The sequence below is a fragment of the Lepidochelys olivacea genome (genome assembly GCF_965140295.1).
Source record: "Lepidochelys olivacea isolate rLepOli2 genome assembly, chromosome: 23".
In the NCBI taxonomy this organism is placed as follows: Eukaryota; Metazoa; Chordata; order Testudines; family Cheloniidae; genus Lepidochelys; species Lepidochelys olivacea.
In genome coordinates, this window is record NC_140433.1 from 5,061,922 (window position 1) to 5,083,323 (window position 21,402).

Sequence of the window (21,402 nt, forward strand, 5' to 3'; positions counted from 1 at the left end):
CCCCATCCCGGCAGATCCTGGTGGCCCTGCGGCACCTCCACTTCAAGAACATCGTCCACTGTGACCTGAAACCCGAGAACGTGCTTCTGGCCTCCGCGGAGCCCTTCCCCCAGGTGAGACCCCTCCCCCAGGTAGACCTCTCCCCCAGGTTGGATTGCCCTGCCACCCTCCACAGGGACCAGGTGTGAGTGTCCCACCCCTGTGTGCCGGGACCCCCCCTCCCCCAGGTGAGACCCCTCCCTCGGAGACCCCTTCCCCCAGATGAGGCCCCTCCCGCCCCCCCTCGAGGATCCCCTCCCGTAGGTGAGACCCCCCCCCACATCCCTCCACAGGGACCCCCTTCCCCCAGATGAGAGCCCCCCTCAAGGACCCCCCCACACTGTCTATAGGGACGCCTTCCCACACTCCCTCTTCCCCTCTGCTGTTTGTGACACCCCCATCTCACACTGTGGAGACCCCTTATCCCCCACCACTGCTGGGGCATTGGGGAGAGAGCCCCCCACGCCGCTCCCTGCAGCACAGCGCCCCCTAGCCCCTCACTGGGGCATCGGGGCCAGCCCTGCCCACTGGGGGAGAGCGCCCCCTGCTGAGAACCCTCCCCCGGCTCCCCCATTCCCCTCCCCCCCCCAGGTTAAGCTGTGTGACTTCGGCTTTGCCCGCATCATCGGCGAGAAGTCGTTCCGGCGCTCGGTGGTGGGCACCCCGGCCTACCTGGCCCCCGAGGTGCTGCTAAACCAGGGCTACAATCGCTCGCTGGACATGTGGTCGGTGGGCGTCATCATGTACGTCAGCCTGAGCGGCACCTTCCCCTTCAACGAGGACGAGGACATCAACGACCAGATCCAGAACGCTGCCTTCATGTACCCGCCCCACCCCTGGCGCCAGATCTCCGCCGGAGGTACCTGCCTTGGGGGGAGGGGGGGGAAGGGGGGCTCTTGCTGGGGGGAGGGATAGCTCAGTGGTTTGAGCATTGGCCTGCTAAACCCAGGGTTGTGAGTTCAATCCCTGAGGGGGCCTTTAGGGATCTGGGGAAAAATTTGGGGCTTGGTCCTGCTTCGAGCAGGGGGTTGGACTAGATGACCTCCTGAGGTCCCTTCCGACCCTGAAATTCGATGATTTCTATGACCTGCCCCCGGTGTGTGTTCTAGTTGTGTGGGGGGGTGTCTGTTGCCTCCTAGTGGCAGGACCCAGCCACTACAACAGCTGGCTGAGGACTCCCAGCTATGGGGTTTGCACCTCAAGCTCTAATGGGGGGGGGCCATACCCCCAGCTGACACCCCCCATCCCTGCAGCACAGCACCGCCAGCAGGAAGGCCTGTGTTGCCAGGGTGCCGTAGCCGCTATCCCCACGCCCCGTGGCTTTCCCCAGGGCAGACTCGGGCCCTCCCCGCCCCCGCAGGCTGCTCCATGACTCCCCCACGCTCTCTCCCCCTCCAGCCATCGACCTGATCAATAACTTGCTCCAGGTGAAGATGAGGAAGCGCTACAGCGTGGACAAGTCCCTGAGCCACCCCTGGCTCCAGGTACGTAGGGGTGGCCCAGCCATGGCCCAGCAGCCTGCCCCCAGACCCGGCAGCATCCCCCGGCCCTGCCCGTGTCCTGAGCCATCACCTAGGGGAACGCTCAGGAGGAGTGTTGCTATCGCTATGGAGAGGTGGGGAAACTGAGGCACAGAGAGGGACTGGGACTTGCCCAAAACTTGGGAATGGAACCCAGGAGTCCTGGTGCCCAGCCCCCCCCCCCACGCTCTAACCACTAGACCCCACTGCCCTCTTACACAGCTCACAAGCCTGCTGCTGTTGCCCCTGTGCCCAGTATGGTCCTGCAGCCGCTGCCCTTGGTTGCAGCAGCAGAAGGGATTACGGAGCAAGCTGGAGGTGGTGGTTCTGGTGTTGTCCACCGGGGGGCAGCACGGGCACATGCCCCAGCTGGCCCAGTGAAAGGCAGTTCTGGTGCTGTCCAGCAGGAGGCAGCAGTGACACACCTGGTCCCTGTTAACCCCTTACTGCCCCTGCAGGATTACCAGACGTGGCTGGACCTGCGGGAGCTAGAGACCAAGATGGCCGAGCGCTACATCACCCACGAGAGCGACGACGCCCGCTGGGAACAGTTCGCCGCCGACCACACCCTGCCCTACCCCGCCCACCTGCGGGCCCCCCAGGGGCCGCCCCCCGAGGAGGAGGAGGGGGAAGGGGAGCTGCAGGGGCTGACAGAGCGGGTCAGCATTCTGTGAGCCTGGCCCCCCACCCCGTGGCAGAGAGAAGACCCCTCCCCCTGCTCCGGTGGAGGGACAAGTCGGACCCCTGGGGATGGGGGTGAAGGACACCCCTGCCCCTGCTTTGTGCTGTGGGGACGCGGCTCCCCCTGCTGACGCCAGAGCAGACAGGACGGCTCCCTTGCCCCGGCTGGTGCAATGTGAAGAACACCCCCGCCTGCCTACCTGCACGCCCTCCCTTGCCCACGGGGGCCACCCTGGGGACCCTGGGCAGGCGGCCCTAGGGCTGAGGCGAGGCAGGTGGGGGCCCGGAGATGGGCTGGGGGCCCCAGGACATGGCGAGGGGCCTTGGCAGGGAGTGATGCCCGGCACAGCCGCTGAGGTCGCTTGGCGCCCGTCTGGACGGCCCTCGGATCCCGTGGCGCCCAGGCCAGTGGAAGAATGGAATAGAAGAGGTCAGCGGCCTCAGGGAGGGGGCCTGGCAGGTGGGCCCAGGCTCCTGGGGATGTGGGTGGGGGCCTGGCGCCGTGATCAGGGGCTGAGGGCATGAGGGGGTGGAGTTCCAGGTGCATGTCGGGGGCCTAGGGATGGCTGAGGGGTCCCAGCGAGGTAGTTAGGGGGTTGGGGGAGGGTGCAGGACGTGCTAGGCTCCCATGGTTATGAAGTGTGGGGGGTCCCAAGGGCGTGGGGTTGGTGTTAGGGGCCTGAGTTATTAAGGTTTTGGGGGGAATAGGGGCCCCTCTCTGCACCCACTTTCCCTGGTGCATCACTCTGGGGGCAAAAGGGGGTGTCTCCATTTTGGGGAGCACAGAGGGAGCTAAGCCCTCCCCCTCCAGTCTTCAGCGGGGTAGAGGGGAGAAGCGTCTGTCCTCAAACCCCCCTCCTCCCCCGCCCCCAACCCCTGCTGGCTCCAAGTCGTCTTGGCCAGACTGAAGCCACCCTAGGCGGAGCCCTGATGGATCTTGGTGCCCTGCTCCACATGTGGCCGGCATGGCCATGTGCATCCTGGCCTGGGCACACATGTGTTCACGGCGGGGCCAGGGGAAGGGCGAGTAACTGACGAGACCGATTGAGCTGGGGCTGATCTACGCTGCCCTCCGGTCGATGCTCATTTGGGGACGTGTGTGTATAAATAAATCATGAACAGAACCCACCCAGCCTGCCTTTGAACTGAAATGTACGCGACCCCCTGTGCGGGGTGATGCCGAGTCACGCCCCCCCCCAGCTGGAACGGACGGGGTGGGGGTGATTGCCCCGCACTAGAGCTAAAAGCCCCAGGTATTGCTAGGGGTGACCCTGCCCCACTGTAGGGCACAAGGTGCTGCCTGGCGCAGGGCTGGGGGTCACGCTTGCTGAGGAAGCGCCTCCGAAAGTTTCAGATTTAGCCACGCTCCGAAGTTGTGCTCAGGAGCTATGGTTCTAATCCTGCTTCTCCCGCTGGCTGCGGGCAAGCCCCTTCCCTGCTCTGTGCCTCGGTTTCCCCAGCTGCACAATGGGGATAATGGCACGGACCCAGCTTGGCAAAGTGCTCTGAGCGCTCCGGCGGGAAAGGCCTTGATCCGAGTTACGGGTGGTGGTTTGTTATCTCGTGTGGGGTTTTTTTTAAAGCAGTGGCACTGAAGCTCTACAACCCGACTCCATGGGTCGGGCGGGAAAACAACTGGATCCTTGCGGGTTGGGTCAGCTCTGCTTCCGCCCGGGGGGGCTGGCGTGATGGCAGCTCCATGCCCTGCTCCGGGCGCACTTGGGTAGTGTTTGCTTGTGGCCTAAAACCAGACCTGAGCCGCTCTCTAGCATGGACGCTCGTTGTATCACTTGAAAGTTGGCTTGCGCCTGTAAATTGACCGGCTGCAGCTCAGTTGATAGATACCAGGTTTAAAGTGCTTTTAAGGCATCCAGGTGGAAGAGTGAGCACAGCCTCGTGTCCGCCAAGGGTCTCCCGTTCGCACCCCTGACACAGGCACTTGGGCCAGGAGAAAATCGGTGTGTAGAGCCAGTCTCAGTGGGTATCCGGTCCCGCCTTTGGGGCGACTGGGGCTCCGGGGCATTAAACATGCCCCACGCAGGAGTTGTTGGTGCTCGGCTGCCTGGGTAGCTGAGGTGAAGGGAGGTCCGTTTGGAAGCGCTTGGAGCCCAGGATCGTGCCCGTGAAGCCGGGGCCGGTGGCTGCTTTGGGAAGCATGGCTGGGATTAGCCCACAGGTGTCGATTTTTTTCCCCTATTCGGATCTCTCCGTGTTACAGCCAGAGAAGAGGTAGAGTTTGTGACCATGGAGGGCAGGCTACTGGGGCTCTCAAATAGTAACAATCCCTGGCGCTTTTCAAAGGAGGGGGGTCTTAGTCCCATTTTATGGCTGCGACAACTGAGGCAGTGTGAGGGGATGGGTCATGCCTGTGGCAGGCTGGGAACAGACCCCAGCACTGCCCAATCTGCTCAGCCTCACGAAAAAGCCGCGTGAAAGCACCACGCAGAGCCGCTTTGCTGGAGGGCCCTGGATTGACCCTGGTCCAAAGCTAAACAAGCGCAGTGACAGGAAGGCAAAGCAAATGCCGCGTGAGCCCCGCTAGGCCGCTCTGCAGAGGATCTGAGTCAGTTACAGCCCGCCCAGAGGTGGGTTGGCTCTTTAGCTCAAGCTGTACCAGGTCCCGCTTTTAGCTCAGGAGGGCCCCGGTTCAATCCCCAGGCTGTCAGCTGAGGGTGGTGCCTGGCTCCAAAAAATCAGTCTGTGGGTTTGTCCCCAGGCAGTTCTGCTGTCGCTAGACAGAGCCTAACTTCGCTGTCTCCAGAGCTCTGGTTTCCCCAACCCAAACACCAGATCCTGTCTCTTAGGATACTGTGTAGTGTCCTGAAATAGTGGTAACCCTTTAAATAGTTGGTGAGCCCTCTAGAAGCGCTCACTGTGTTCCAGGTTTTCCCCGAGTAGCCGTGTGGCTAGGTAGCAGGGGCCGGCTAGTCAGGAGCTGCGGTTAGACGGACCCCACTGTGCCCATGCAGGTTCTTCCTTCCAGGTGGAGCTGGGAGCACGGCCTGGCCTGAAGGGTGCCCACCCCTTCCCATTACAAGCCCCCCGTTGGCAGTCCCTTGGCCTTTCCCAGGCACTAGCTGGTTTGGCCTGGAACGGCTCATGCTGGGCATCTGCTGTAGGTTCAGACCTTTTGGGTGGGGGGTGGGGAATTGCACCCAAGACGTCTGAGCCAACTGTGAGACCGAGGTGCGGGAGAATGACTTGTCACTTGCCCGGGTGAAAACTTCTGGCCCCCCTTTCTTTGTGCAGCTCTAACGCTCCTATGGGTTGGAGCTAGGGGGCAGGGGGGTGAGGGTCGCTCTGAGGTCAGAGATGTGCTGGTCCCAGTCCCAAGCTGGTGGCTTTCCCAGTTGAGGTGTTGGTTGACCTTGTATCTAAGGACCAGGAGGCAACTAGTCAAAGGTAGCTTTAAGCCCATCTCCCTTAAAGGGCCATCCCGTCCCCCGACCACTAGGCTTCAGGTTTAGGGAGACGAGGTGAAATATGTGACCCTCCACAACGCCAGAAGGTGTCTTGACTACCACTTGCCCCCACCCCTGCATCTGGGTGGGGAGTGGGGGATCTAGTGGGTTAGAGCAAGGGGGAGCCAGGACTCCTGGGTTGTGTTCTGAGCACTGGGTGGGGAATAGGTTCATGTGGTTAAGCAAAGGAGAGGTAGGGAGGCTTCTATTCCCCAGCTCCTCCACCAACTCATTGTGTGAGCTGAAGCAAATTTCATCCCTGCCCCGTGCCTCAGTTTCCCATCCATAGAATCTGAGGCGAGAGAGTGCGACACCCCTGCATCTGGCAGCTACAGAGTTGGTTGGGAAATCTTTTCCACAAAGGCCAAACCCACCCCTGAACCTGAGCATGGTGTGCTGGGGGGGCAAATGGTCTCCCGGTGAAAACCCAGTGCTAAATAACCATCACTCCTGGTTCTGAGCCATCGGTTGGTTCTGAGAAACTCCGGCTCTCGGCAGTGCAGGGGACCAAATGACTCTGCGTCATGCCAGGAGCCGCACTGGAATTGCCGGGCCTGTCTGCATGGTGCCAGGAGACAGCGTTGGGGGCCGTGGGCCGTCCCCTGCACCTGGAGCCATTTCTCAGTTCTCTGCTGCTGTGAATCCCCTGTGGCTGCCAACGTAAACAGGAAACCACTGAGAGCAACTGTCTGGGTGGGGGCCTTGGTACACCCGGGAGCCAGCGCGCCCTGGCACCAGGCCAGTGTAGCCCCCAGGGACCCTGCCAGAGATAAGGGCAGGGGAGCACGGCGTTCCCAGGCCTGCAGTCGTGACCAGTGGGTGGCAGACGGTCACTGGGGGTGCACAGACTGGGCTGGTTCCTGGCTGCGCAGCCGGCATGACTCACTCCTGGCTGACATGTGAATCATAGAATCATAGCATGTCAGGGTTAGAAGAGACCTCAGGAGGTATCTAGTCCAACCTCCTCCTCAAAGCAGGGCCAACCCCAATTAAATCATCCCAGTCAGGGCTTTGTCAAGCCTGACCTTAAAAACCTCAAAGGAAGGAGATTCCACCACCTCCCTAGGTAACCCATTCCAGTGCGTCACCACCCTCCTAGTGAAATAGATTTTTCCTAATATCCAACCTAAACCTCCCCCACTGCAACTTGAGACTATTGCTCCTCGTTCTGTCATCTGCCACCACTGAGAACAGTCTAGACTCATCCACTTTGGAACCCCCTTTCAGGTAGCTGAAAGCAGCTATCAAATCCCCCCTCATTCTTCTCTTCTGCAGACTAAATAATCCCAGTTCCCTCAGCCTCTCCTCATAAGTCGTGCTCCAGGCCCTCCAATGTTTCCACATCCTTCTTGTAGTGTGGGGCCCAAAACTGGACACAATACTCCAGATGCAGCCTCACCAATGTCGAATAGAGGGGAACGATCACGTCCCTCGATCTGCTCGCTATGCCCCTACTTATACACCCCAAAATGCCATTGGCCTTCTTGGCAACAAGGGCACACTGTTGACTCATATCCAGCTTCTCGTCCACTGTCACCCCTAGGTCCTTTTCCGCAGAACTGCTGCCGAGCCATTCGGTCCCTAGTCTGTAGCGGGCCATGGGATTCTTCCGTCCTAAGTGCAGGACTCTGCACTTGTCCTTGTTGAACCTCATCAGATTTCTTTCGGCCCAATCCTCTAATTCAGTGGCCCACAGTCTTTCTGTGGGAATAGCATATTCCTATTCCCAGAAGACTGTGGCGGGCGCCAGACATTTCGCTGCTGAGAAGCGGCAATTGCGCCCACGGGCACCGCGTTGGGGACCCCTGCTCTCATTTGTCTAGGTCCCTCTGTATCCTATCCCTACCCTCCAGCGTATCTACCCCTGCTCCCAGTTTAGTGTCATCTGCAAACTTGCTGAGGGTGCAATCCACGCTATCCTCCAGATCGTTAATGAAGATATTGAACAAAACCGGCCTTTGGGGCACTCTGCTTGATACCGGCTGCCAGCTAGACATGGAGCCACTGATCACTACCCATTGAGCCCGACAATCTAGCCAGCTTTCTATCCACCTTATCGTCCATTCATCCAGCCCATACTTTTTTAACTTGCTGGCAAGAATCCTGTGGGAGACCGTGTCAAAAGCTTTGCTAAAGTCAAGCAATAACTACTGCTTTCCTCTCATCCACAGAGCCCGTTATCTCGTCATAGAAGGCAATTAGGTTAGTCAGGCATGACTTGCCCTTGGTGAACTGTCAGTTTGGGGGGTTTCTAGCAGCTCGTGTCTTTCAGGGCATCCTCCGGCCGCCCCTCCACGCACTATCTGGCCTGTCCGTCTGGGGCTGCTGAGGGCGGCTAGTTTAGTACATGAACGGTACAGGGGTACTAACCCTGGGCTTGTATTTATCCAGCACCTCTCAGCCGGCAGGAGCCCAGCGCCCAGTACAGGCGATCCATGGAGGGGCTGCAGCCATGGCTGAATTGCAGCCACTTCTGGCCTGGGATGGGGTGCGGACGGCAAACGCAGCCATTTGGGGCGCTGTCTCCCCCGCCCCAACCCAAGCACCACAAATCCTCCCCTCCCCTCCCCTCCCTCCGCTCACCAACAGCCCCTCGCTTTTCCCTGTAGCTCCTCCCCCGCCGAGCTCCCCTCCCCCTCCATTTGCTTCAGTCTGGTCTGAGTGCTGGGGGGGACCTTATTCTCTCGGAGGCAGTGCTGACCCCATACCCCGGTGTGGTGCTACAGGGCGCCCTCAATGCTGCCGGGAGTGGGGCGGGGGGCTCGGCAGGGGGTGCCGTGCTGCCGGGAGTGGGGCGGGGGGCTCGGCAGGGGGTGCCGTGCTGCAGGAAGTGCTGTCCTAGCATAGGTCCCCACCCGGGCCCTTTTCCTGGGGGTATCAGGCCGAACCCTGGCCCAACTCCCGCAATACCGCCTGCCCCCCCCATGCCCTCCACCACTCTGATTCGGGGGGCACCGATTGCTCCCGAGGGGGCTGTGCTCAGCGTCCGCTCCCAGGTGCAGGGAACCAGGCCAGGTACTTCCCGGGCCCCGAGCCACTCACGGCCCTCAAGTGCTTTTGCTTTATTTGCCTTCACATTTTTGGCAGCTTGGTCTGGGCTCTCCACAGCCTGGCCCTGCCCTCCCCTCCCTAGTTCTCCCCCCACCGCCCACAATGCTCCATGGCCTGCCCCCCCTGCCCCGGCCGCCTTTCTGATATACAAGAATTAGAGATCCCAGCCCCAGGCAATGCTCCTGCTTGTCCCTGGGCAGGGGAAAGATGTTTTGGGCCTTTGAATTATGACCCCCCCTGCACAACCACCTACCACCCACCCACCATCCATCCACCTACCACCCACTGTCCATCCACTCACCATCCACCCACCTACCACCCACTGTCCATCCACCCACCATCCATTCACCTACCACCCACTGTCCATACACCTACCACCCCGTCTGTCCATCCACTGTCCATTCCCCACCATCCTTTCACCTACCACCCTGTCCATCCACCCACCCACTATCCATCCACCTACCACCCACTGTCCAGCTACCCACCATCCATCTACCTACCAGCCACTGTCCATCCACCTACCACCCCGTCCATCCATCCCCCCAACCACCATCCATCCACCTACCATCCACTGTCCATCTACCCAACATCTTTCCACCCACCCACGTATCTCCCATTGATGGATCCAGCCAGCCATCTACCCCCTGCCACTCATTCAGCCATGCCCCTATCCATTTAGCCACCCCCACCCCTCCGCCCATCCTGCAACGGGGACACCATTTCACCGCGCTGTGACAGGGCCCTCATTTACCCCCGGAAGAGAAGGTGAAGTGGCCATATCCCCCATGGGTGCATGGCATTAGGGGACTGTGTGCAGCAGCCGTGCAAGGCAGCTGTGCGGTGGTCATGCCTGGTGTTGAGTGCCTGGGCACAATGGCCGTGCACGGTGCGAGGTGGCCGTGCGTGGCATTGGGCGAGTGTGCACAGCGGCTGTGTGTGACGATAGGCGAGTGCGAGCGGCAGTCGTGTGTGTGTGTGTGTGTGTGTGTACACTGCCCGTGCTGGCAAGGTGTGGGAACGGGGGCACTGAGCCGTTGGCGATGGCAGCCCCAGCCCCGGGTGCTGCGTCTGGGAACGTCAGCAATGTTTCCCTCTTGCCAAGAACAGGTGGGCTGGGCAGTGCTTGCCTGCCAGCCCTGATCGCCCCCCGCAGGGACCTCAGACTTCCGCCTGCCCCAGGGGCAGACGGGCCCAGGGCTGGGCCACCCCCCGAGCCAGCCCTTGGAAACCCCCTTTCCAGTGTGTGTGTGAAATCCCGGCCCGTGCTTCTTAGAAATCGGTAGTGCAGGGGTCGGGGCGGGCAAGGGCGCTGGCTGGCGAATGGCAGTGCAGCAGGCAGAGATGCCAGCCATTCATACGCCAGCTGAGGTAGCGGGGGTGGCGGGTGTGGGGGAAGCCTTTGAAGATGCAAAGGAGCCAAGATCTCAGGACGCATCTGTGCCCCTGAGCTGCACCGGTGCCAGCATCCCCCCAGGCTGGGGGCTTCCACTCAGCTCTCCAGAGACCTTCCCTGGCGGCTTGGTATGTTGCTGTCCCCCACTTCCCCCTGCTCTTGAGATCAGTTCCTGGGGAGGGGAAGGGAAAGGCTGGGGCAGGTGGCTGTACAGGACCCCTTCCCCCCGCCCCAAACCATGCATGCTGCCTAAGGGGCAGGGGTCTGGGTGGGGCAGACATGGGGGATTGCCTGGTGGAGCAGGGGAGGGAGTGGAGGGGGGGGCGGTGAACAGTGAACCCCTCCCTGCCAAATGCCCCCTCCCCCAGGGCCCCACAAGTAAATAAACTGCAGGGGGTGCAAATTGGGGAGGGGGGGTCTGAGTGGGAGATGAGGGCACATGTGTTATACCGGGGGTGGAGGATGGGAGGGTAAATAGAGGTAGGGGTTGCTACAATCACCCCCCCCCCGCAGCTGTCTTGGGGCCACAGAGGTGGTTCCCCAACTCACACAGACATAGGGGGCAGAGGCTGAGCCGAGCCAGCTGTTTGCCCCCCAACTTCTCCCAGAACCGGCACCAAGCCCACCCCATCCTCCTCCCAGGGCCCTGCCCCTTTCCAGATGCCAGCATGCCCTTTACACGCACAACCCTCACAGCACATGCGTCCCCCACAGTACACAGGCTCCCTCCCCCACATCATTGTTACACGCCATCCCCTGTGACAGACACACCACGTTTCACACCCAGTCCCCGTGCAGCTCCAACACCCACAGCCATGCAACCCTGCCACACGCACTGGGGAGGCTGCTCAGCCAGAGATCCCCAACCACTGGACGAGGGTAGGTTGGAACCATTATCCCCTGTGCTGCGGATGGGGAAACTGAGGCACCGAGCGGGGAAGTGACTTGGCTAAGGGCAGCGGCAAAGCCAGGAATAGAACCCAGGCAATCTGACTCATAACCCCCCCACGGCAAACATTTTCCCTTCCCAGGAACAGAACCCAGCTCCCACCACCACCCCCGCTCTGACCTCTAGACCCCAATTCCCTCCAGGAGCTGAGGAGAGAACCCAGGCATCCTGATTCACAATTCCTCCCCCAACCCTAGTCCCCTCCCTGAGCCAGGAACAGAACCCAGGAGTCCTGATTCCCCAGCCCCCCCTGCTCTAACCCCTAGACCCCACTCCCCTCCCTGAGCTGAGGCTAGAACTCAGGATACCTGGCTCCCAGGCCAGTGCATTGTCTGTTGGACCGCCCTGCTTCACACAGATACCCCCCGGTCCCCATAAAACCTGCCAGCAGCATGTGCCACCCTGGCCCCCCATTGGGGACAGTGCTCCCTAGTGCACACAGCGCCCCCCAGAGGCCGCCAGCCACAATTCTGCTCCCGCTGAGGGAGATCCCCCACTCGCTGTGCGGCAGGATGGGGCTCCCTCCCCCACAGCCGCACGGCCAGCTGCCACGTGCGCCGTTCACCGCGTGGGGCACGTGTTCCGTGCTCGGGCTGCCAAGGCAGAAAGCCGGGCCCCAGGGAAGTGTCATGGGCTGGGAAAGGAGATGGTCGCACCGCAGCCTGCCTCGGCCGCCCTTAAAGAGCCAGGGCCTGCGTGCTGGAAGCCGGGTGTGTGCGGGGTGGGGGCGAGGTTGTGCAGTGGCCCGTTGGCGACATGCACGGGCATGCTGAAGTGGGAGGCCTTGGGAACGCCAGAGGCACGTGGGCTGTTGAGGTCCTGGGCCAGGGTTTGTTGTGTTCAGTGTCGGCTGATGGGCTCGTCCCACGACAGCCAGTGGACAAAACCCTTGGGAGAGCTTTTAAAAAAAGATAGTTACGTATTTGTATCACAGTAGCATGTACAAGCCCCAGTCATGGCCCAGGCCCCCATGGCGCTAGGAGCTGTACATTTGTATTGCTATTAGGTATATGACAGTAGTGCTTAGAAGCCCCGGTCATCTGCTAGGCCCCCCCCACCCCATGGCACTAGGAGCTGTACATTTGTATTGCTATTAGGTGTATTATGGTAGCGCTTAGACGCCCCAGTCATGGCCCAGGCCCCCATGGCACTAGGAGCTGTACATTCGTATTGCTATTAGGTGCATTATGGTAGCGCGTAGACACCCTGGTCATGTGCTAGACCCCCCCCCCCCCCATGTCACTAGGTGCCGTAATTTGTATTGCTCTTAGGTGTATTACAGTAACGCCCAGGGGCTGCAGTGTGCTAGGCGCTGTACAAGCAGAGAACAATGATCTTGTGTTTTCTCACCTGTCTGCTCGTTGGTTCCCCCCACCATGTGTGAGAATGACCGTGAGGCCGGCTCCCTCTCATGAATCGCAAAGAATGCGGACTCAGTGCATGTGCGTGTGCATCCCACATATGTCCTGCCAGGAGTGGTAGATACGCTGCAGGGCAGGGACAGGATACAGAGGGACCTAGATGAATTAGAGGATTGAGCCAAAAGAAATCTGATGAGGTTCAACAAGGACAAGTGCAGAGTCCTGCACTTAGGAGGGAAGAATCCCATGCACTGCTACAGACTAGGGACCAAATGGCTAGGCAGCAGTTCTGCAGAAAAGGACCAAGGGCAGAGGTGGGCAAACTACGGCCCGTGGGCCACATCCAGCCTGCAGGACCCTCCTGCCCGGCCCCTGAGCTCCTGGCCCGGGAGGCTAGCCCCCAGCCCCTCCCCTGGTGTTCCCTCTCCCGCACGGCCTCAATGCACTGCACCGCCGGGCCCAGGCTCTGGGCGGCCGGGCAGGGCAGTTGCAGAGCCGTGGCCTGAGCCGGTGCTCTGGGTGGCACGGATGTACCGCCGCCAGCTATCGGTGTGCCAGGCAGCGCGGTAAGGGGGCAGGAGGGTTGGATAGAGGACAGGGGAGTTCGGGGGTGTGGTTAGGGGTGTGGAGAGGGATCAGGGTGGTCAGAGGGCAGGGAACAGGGAACAGGGGGGTTGGATGGGGCAGGGGTCCCTGGGGGGCAGTCAGGAATGAGAGGGGGGGTTGGATGGGGTGGCAGGGGGCAGTCAGGGGTGGGAGGTCCTGGGACAGGGAGCAGGGGGTGGTGGATAGGGTAGGAGTCTCGGGGGGCAGGGAACAGGGGGGTTGCATGGTGCAGAAGTCCTGGGGGAGCCGGCAGGGGGCAAGAAGCGGGGGGGGAGGTGGATAGGAGGTGGGGGCCAGGCCACGCCTGACTGTCTGGGGAGACGCAGCCTCCCCTAATGTTCCCTCCATACAATTTTGGAAACCCGAGGTGGCCCTCAGGCCAAAAAGTTTGCCTGCCCCTGATCTAGGGGTTACAGTGGCCGAGAAGCTGGATATGAGTCACCAGTGTGCCCTTGTTGCCAAGAAGGCCAATGGCATTTTGGGATGTATAATTAGGGGCATTGCCAGCAGATCGAGGGACATGATTGTTCCCCTCTATCCACCATTGGTGAGGCCTCATCTGGAGTACTGTGTCCAGTTTTGGGCCCCACACTACAAGAAGGATGTGGAAAAATTGGAAAGAGTCCAGCGGAGGGCAACAGAAATGATGAGGGGACTGGAACACATGACTTATGAGAAGAGGCTGAGGGAACTGGGGTTATTTAGTCTGCAGAAGAGAAGAGTGAGGGGGGATTTGATAGCTGCTTTCAACGACCTGAAGGGGGGCTCCAAAGAGGATGGAGCTCAGCTGTTCTCAGTGGTGGCAGATGACAGAACAAGGAGCAATGGTCTCAAGTTGCAGGGGGGGAGGTCTAGGTTGGATATTAGGAAACAGTATTTCACTAGGAGGGTGGTGAAGCCCTGGAACGGGTTCCCTAGGGAGGTGGTGTCGCTTCTGTACCCGCCTGCCCCACATCAGTTAATTTTCTGTTCCCAGCCCTAACTTCTGCCCCAGCCCATCTCAGTTCTTCCTCCCAGCCCCACATCTGTCCCTTGTCCCCCAGACCCATGTCAATTCTGCCCCCTCGCCCCTCAGACCCACGTCAGTTCTGCCCTCAATCCCACTTCTGCCCCTTGCCCCTCAGACCCATGTCAATTCTGCCCCCAACCCCACTTCTGCCCCTTGTCCACAGGCCTATGTCAATTCTGCCCCCTAGCCCCACATCTTCCCCTTGCCCCAAGACCCACCTCAATTCTGCCCCCCAGACCCATGTATAATTCTGCCTCTCCAGCCCCACATCTGTACCCAGCCGCACCTCTGCTCCTTCTACAACTGTGGATGCTGTTCCCCGCCCCGGGCCTGTGGGGAAGGGCAACTCCAGCAGGGCCACCTTACTGCAGAGATGGCAGGGGAAGGGGGGAGCGGGGCCACCCACAGACTCCCCTCCTCCCTCCCCTCCCCCCAAAATCCTGTAGGTATGTGCCGGGGGGGGGGGAGGGGAGGAGCCTCTGCCGGCCTTCTGCAACTCTGATTGGCTGCTCTCCCCCCAAGCAAGTGGGAAAGGACAGCCAGTCAGCTGGTGTGTGTGTGCTGCCCCCTGCTGGCGGGGACGAGCCCTGCTCCCTGTGCAGGGGGCGCGTGTGCTCTGAAGACACAGCTGATTCGGGGGCTTGGGGAAGTTCCTCACTGCTACTAAGCCCCCCTCTCTCTTTGCAGCGCCCCCCCCCCGCAGCACCATGCTGAATGCCAGCGCCCCCTGCCCGTCCAACGCCTCGCGCTGCGGGGTGGATTTCCAGGCTGGCCAGGAGCTGGTGGTCTCTCTCTACGGTGCCGTCTTCCTGCTGGGCCTGGCCACCAACGCGCTGACCCTGTGGCCCATCGCGCAGCAGGTGCGGCTGGGCAACGTGCTGGCCGTCTACCTGCTGGGCCTGGCCGCCTCCGACGTACTCTATCTGCTCACCCTGCCGCTGTGGATGCTCTACGTGTGGCGTGGGCACCGGTGGACCCTGAGCAGCCTGGCCTGCCACGCCGCCGGCTTCGTCTTCTACTCCAACATGTACGTCAGCGTCCTGCTCCTCTGCCTCATCTCCCTGGAGCGCTACCTGGCCGTGGCGCACCCTCTCCGCTCCCTGGGGCTGCGGAGCCGCCGTTCGGCCGCCGTCGCCAGCGCCGTGGTGGCCCTGCTGGTTTTCACCTTCCACACGGGCATCGCCCTGCGCTCCCCGGAGCCGGCCAACGCCTCCTGCTACGACAGCTACCCGCTGCAGCCCGGCGTGGCCAGGTTCAACTACTTCCGGGTGGCTGGCGGCTTCGCGCTGCCCTTGCTGGTCCTGGGGGTCTCCTACCTCAAGATCTTCCAGGGGGTGCGGGCCAGCAACACCCTGCTGGACTGGCAGAAGGCCAAGGTGAAGCGTCTCTCGATGGGCGTCATCGCCATCTTCCTGCTCTGCTTCGCCCCCTACCACCTGCTGCTGCTGCTGCGGACAGTGGCCTCCGCAGTGCTAGATGGCTGCTCCCTCTGCTCCTTCGAGCAGCAGCTCCATCTGCCCTTCTCCCTGGCCCTGGCCCTGTCCAGCCTCAACAGCGCCCTGGACCCCGTCCTCTACGCCCTGGTGAGCGACAGCATCAAGGGGGACCTACGGAAGGTGTTCGGCTGCGTGGCGCGTGCCCCGGCATCCGGAACAATCACCTCTCTGGCCTTGTGACCGGGGCTGGCATGGCACCGACCGAGGGAAACTGGATCGGGGATGTCCGATGGCACCAGAAGGGGGAGCTACGTGCTTAGGAACATCGGCCTCGCCCATGGGAGAAAGCCTGCAGCGCCATGCCCGATGGCACCAAGAGACGCAGCTGGATCCATGGGCGGATGCCAAAGACTGGAGGGGTGGGGTCTGGGGCCCAGCAATGGCTAAGGGGGTGGATTAGGTGGCTTGCCAATGAGGCTGCATAGACGGGGGCATTGTGGGAAGGGGACAGCCCTGCCTGGGAGCTTGCGCTCAGCGGCCGAGCGGTCGCTCTGTCGCTGGGATCCCAGGCACGGCATGGGGTTTGTGGGGAGCGAGGAACTGAGAACTCTGCCGAGAACAGGGTACAGGACAGGAGGTGCTCCAAAGAGGGCAAAGGATTATTTAGCAGGAGCAACGAGGGGCAATAAAGACAGGGCGGGTACAGGAGGATGTGATTCCCTAACAGCGAGGCTGGGGTATCCTCTCTGCCGGGGATGGAGCCCATCTCATCGGGGGCTTAAATTGAGGGGCCCATGATGTTGAGAAGAGGGCGTCTCCCCCCAGCAAGGGATAAACGGGTAACAATCCCTCGTTCACTGTCCCAGCACTAAAGTGTGGTCTGGGGCTGGACATCAAGTTTTGTAGGTGACTTTCACTGCAACAACCACTGATGAGCATCCTTTAAACCTTTTCTTACAAGGACCCTGAAAAAGACGGGAAAACAGTCCAAGTCCTAAAGGAGGCTTCTCTTTTAACGAGGTCTCAGTGTCTGTAGCAATAGAAGGTTGTTATAGGTAACAGCCTCTGTTTGACAGTCTATTAAATAACATGAAAAGGGGGATGAACTATTCTTATTTGGGGGGGGTGGGAAATACAAGGGATTTCTGATGGTCTGAAGCCGCTGGTGGAGTCCGATTCTGCCTCCTTTGAGACAAACACCCATGAAAGGGGAGGGAAAAGAACAACCAAGACAGGAAACGCCAAGTCTGTCGCTGGTGCCATCTCTCTCCTGCAGCCTCCTTGCTGGAGAAACACAGGCCCAGCCCATGGGCTGATCAGCCGCTCTGAGACCTGGCAAATTTGTAGCAGCGTTGGGGCTGTTTAGGGCCCTGCTTTCCGCGGCCTCTTTGGTCGCAGGCTTGCAAAAGCTAGAGTTGCATTGGGTGGTGGAGCCGGACGCTGATTAGACAGCTGGCAAAAGGAGGGAGGAGGAAAGAGGGCAAGGAAACTGACACATGGGTGGTGGTGGTGGTGGGAGGGGGCAGCAGGGAGCAAGTCTCCGGCCCCTGGTGTGCCAGGTTTGGCCAAAGCAGCTGGAGAATGATGAATTCACACTGGAGCAGGTGCAGAGAAAGGCTGCTAGGCTGATCATCATGGCTCAGAGTGCTGATCTCATCAGAGGAGTCTGACAGAGCGGGGCTTGTTTCGTCTAAACCCCAGGCTGCGGGGTGGGGGTGGGGGGTCCGATTGCCAGGGCGGGGTGTCCCTGGGGAGGGAGAAAAGCTAGTGAAGCTAAGGAGAATGTTGGCACCAAATGGGGAGAAACTGATCAGCTCAGGCTGGTTTTTCTCAGGAGAGGAGGGAGGGTCGGGGGCAGTTTCCCAACTGGAGCCGCGGCAGGACAGACAACCATCATCCGCAAAATCGCAAAACCATCCGGGGTCCTCTCTTTGGCCAGGTCTGTTCAGGAGGGCTGCCAGGACCAAGGTAAGAAAGGCCCAGTGGTGCCCGGGACATGGTGGAGGTGGCAGCTGTGATATAAACATGCTCTGCGCCAGGCTGGCAAATCTCTCTGGCCAACTGACGCGCATCCTGGTGACTTCAGACATTTCCTCCCATTTCTAGACTCTTTCAGCCCGTTGCCATGCCGACCCCTGACATTCCCAGGGGCCCTGCAGCCCCCTTAGCCACACATCTTTTAACTTCAACGATCCACCCCGGATCTGCCCATTTGTCGCCAGCTTTTCGGACTCGGTTCCCGGATCAGGCTGACAATCCAGGCGTCTTGACAGTGGGCCCTGGAACGCTGGCCGATGGGACTGCCTCAGCTGCATATGCCGGCGCTGAGATGCTGCTCACGGCACTCTGGGCCATACAGACTGCAGGGTGAGTGCCCAGCTGATGAATAAAGACCAAGATCCTGAGCCTTGTCCTTTCTACTCACCCATGGGACCCACTAGGAGATTCCCCCTCACCACACACACGTCAGATCCATGAACAAACTCTGTCAGGTCCAAGACACAGGAAAGATTTGGATCCACCGGGACGCGAGGGGACGGAAGTGTGGGGAGCCGCAGGGTTTGCCTGGCTATGAAATTGGTTTCAGGTGGTGTCGGTGCCCCCCGGGTTGTTATTGACGTGAGCTAGGGGAGATCAATGGGCCCCAGACCAGGGTCGCATCGGGCCCTGTAGCGCTGGGCACTGCATAGGCCCAGAATGAAAACACGGTTCCATGCCCTGAAAGGTTCACAGGGCATGTCTGTGAGTCGCAGGTGTAATTTCTGGCTGGAGGAGGCATACTGAGCAAGCTGGCCCGCTAAAAAACCCCATGGTGTTGTCGTGGCTTCCCGGGCGGTGGGATAGGCAAGTACAATCCTGGCAGAGATGCTAGCTGTGTATTTCAGCAGCTCCCGCTCCCGCCGCAGTGGCCAACCTGCTATTTTTAGCGCCCTAACTCAAGCAGCACTTGCGTATGTCTGCTCCTCCCAGCTCCAGTGTGAATGTACACCCCCTCCCGTGATGGACTAGGGACCGGTGACGGTGTTCCCGTCCCAGGAAAATAGTCAAGGTTCTGGGAAATTTCCCCGTCTCGAACGGAGATGGAGAGTCCAAATCTCGAAAACCTTCAGGACATGAACAGTCAACGTTGGTTTGGGTTCAGGTCGCTGGAAACATTTTGTTTTTGAACTTCCTTCATTTCGGTTGAAACGACAATTAGCCTCAATCGCTGCCGGAAAAGGCCTTTCAAGCCAGGAAACTGCAATGTGCCACTCAGACGACAGCAAGATGGGACATTTTGACAATTTTATAAACTTTTTTCCACCTTTTCAAGTCAAGAAATTCCCCAGAATCGACCCGGCCCTGCAAACAGTTCTGGTTTTTGATTAATCGAATTTTTTGGATGGGAAAAGTCTCATTGAAAATTCCCTGACTTATCAACAGGTCTGGGACATGCCTACACCGTGCTGACGTATCACATGCACTGACCCCTACGGAGCATCCCCCTCTAGTGGCAAGGTGCCTGCTTGCGGTTTGTGACTTGGCTACAGGTTACGGAGTGAATACAGCAGCTTCTTTGGATTATGCTCTTCGAGCCAGGGATCTGTTCCCAGGGAGAGTCAGCACACACCACCGCTTGTCCGTCTGCCTCACCCTTGCTAGGCGCACAGTCTCCTTGGCCCCTTCAGCCCTCGGGGGCCTGCTGGGCTGGTCGTTTTGAAGCTGGACACGGCTGTCTTACTAGAAACTGCTCAAGGCTTTGTTTAAATCAGGCTGCTAGCTGGGTCTAGCTGTACTTGTGCAAACCCCTCGTGCAGATGGGCTGCAATGGTGTAAGCCGTGACTCACACCAGCATGGACAAGTCTGATTCTGCTGTTCTTGGTCTGGAAAGTTTCTGGGAGGGGAGTGGGGTCTAGTGGTTAGAGGGGGGGGCTGGGAGCCGGGACTCCTGGCTTCTTTCCCCAGCTCTGGGAAGGGAGTGGGGTCTAGTGGCTAGAGCGGGGAGGCCGGGAGTCAGAACTCCTGGGTTCTGTTCCCCCCTCCCAGCTTGGGGAAGGGAGCGGGGTCTAGTGAATAGAACAGCTGGGGGTGGGAGGGTCTGGGAGTCAGGACTCCTGGGTTCCCTTTCCAGCCCTGCCTGTCTTTATTAAAAGTGCCCAATTAACGAGGCCTTTCCCCACCATGTGTCTGTGCTGTCATGACGCATTCTGGCCCCCAGAGGGGGGTATCGGCTTCTTCTACAGATGCATGAACTCAAACCCTTTCTCCTTTGCTAGTGCTGTGGGGTGACTGGACTGGGGGGCAGGCCAGGGTCACTGGTGGGGCAGGCCATGGTTTGGGGGCTTGGGCCTGTGATGCCGGCACCCTTCCCCAGCACTAAATCCCCCTTAGAAGTTAACTGGGGGGGCAGGGCAGCGTTTTGACCTAAGGACACTGATCCTGTTAATCCCCCACCCCAGGCCCTAATCCTATTGGAGCTCGTTAAATCGCCCTGGCCCCTTCCCGTCTGCACTGGCTCTGGCAGCTGCAGCCTGGGGAAGGGGCAGCCTTCCTGGCCCCATGCCCCCTGCCACTCTGCCCTCCCTGGAGCCCTCCCACCATCCCTGCTACCCGTCCTGTTATTAGCATGGCCATTTTCACCGTTGTTATCCTCCGCCAAAGAGAAGGTAACTTGATCCCAGTCTACCAGGGGACAAATATTTAATCCTGGGCTCTTCAGTCTAGCAGGGAAAGGTCTAATGTGATCCAGGGGCTAGGAATTGAAGAGGGACAAATTCGGACTGGAAATAAAGGGGTAAATTTTCAACAGTGCAAGTATTTCACCCCGGAGCAATTTCCCCAGAGTGGTGATGGATTCTCCAGCCCTGGTCACTTTCAACTCAAGATGTGATGTTTTATTAAGATCTCGAATTCATTCAGGGCAGTTCTCTGGCCTGTGCGCTCCAGGGGGCTGGAGGAAATGGTCTCTGCATCCATGGCTCTCTGGATGAACCCCGTGACTATGATCAGCGGGGGGTCTCTTCTGGCTCTACGCCGTGAATCGCTGTGCTTGTGATGGGCACTTACCACGCCCGCCATCCTCCCCATCCCGGTTGCGTGGAGTCCAGCCTTGCCTGGCGGGCAAAGCAGACCCCTCCTCTGCACAGACATGTTTCACTCCACGACCAAAGCTGGTTGTGACCCATGTGCTGGATTTCACAGTTCGAACGAGGATGGTAGACGCTGTTCCGGGATAAAGCGTATGCCTCCACTGGGGTTCTGTGGGGGGTGAGATGTGGGAGGGCGTGCTGCATAAGTGTGTGTGTGGGGGACGCTGGCATGTTGTGGGCTTGTTAGGGGTTCTTGTTGGCAGCAGCAGGAATAGTGGGCCCTGGGGGATTTGCAGGGATATGGGGAGACCTGGAGGGGCGCTGCAGGTATTTGGGGGTATCAGGGATAGCAGGGGATAGGAAGTATTGGGAGGAGGGGTGAATGGTGGGGGGGCTGCAATGGGAGCATGGCAGAGATAGGTAGGGGTGGGGGAGGAGGGCGAGCATTATGGAGCAGAGGGATTGAGGAGACTGCCTTGGGGGAGGAAGCCATAAATGGGGGGCAGTGTGCATTGGGGAGGGGCTAAATGGGCAGGTGCACAGGATGCATTGGGGAGGAGTTGAATGGGGTGCCTTGGGGAGGGGGTGGAGGAGTGTGCAGGGTGTATTGGGGCTGGATGAAGGACATGGCCAGGGGGCTGGAGGAGTGCGATGGGGCGGGGCATTGGGGGAGGTGCAAATGGGAGTGGGTAGTGAGGACTGGGGAGGGGATTAATGGGGGGTGCATTGGTGGATGGGATGGGGGGATTGCACAGAGTGCATGGGGAGGGGTGTGTGGGAGTGGCCAGAGAGTACTGGGGCGGGGATTGATTAGCAGGGTGGAGGG

The 21,402-nt window shown here is 59.9% G+C and overlaps 2 protein-coding genes across 2 annotated transcripts in view; both read left to right on the forward strand.

Annotated features, from left to right (window-relative positions):
* Positions 1-3,366, forward strand: part of PRKD2 (protein kinase D2) — a 32,089-nt gene extending 28,723 nt beyond the window's left edge. Inside the window, exons 15-18 of the mRNA XM_084612268.1 lie at positions 15-113; positions 631-898; positions 1,438-1,523; positions 2,018-3,366. Coding sequence (XP_084468394.1) covers positions 15-113; positions 631-898; positions 1,438-1,523; positions 2,018-2,233 — 669 coding nt within the window. The 3' untranslated portion in view covers positions 2,234-3,366. The remainder of the gene's footprint in view (positions 1-14; positions 114-630; positions 899-1,437; positions 1,524-2,017) is intronic.
* Positions 2,310-16,537, forward strand: LOC311511573 (putative G-protein coupled receptor 132; the record flags this gene model as incomplete). Its single annotated transcript, XM_084612269.1, has 2 exons — positions 2,310-2,700; positions 14,758-16,537. 2 exons carry the CDS (start codon positions 2,310-2,312, stop codon positions 15,744-15,746), a joined length of 1,380 nt encoding a protein of 459 aa, XP_084468395.1. The 3' UTR covers positions 15,747-16,537.
* Positions 16,538-21,402: the final 4,865 nt, after the last annotated feature.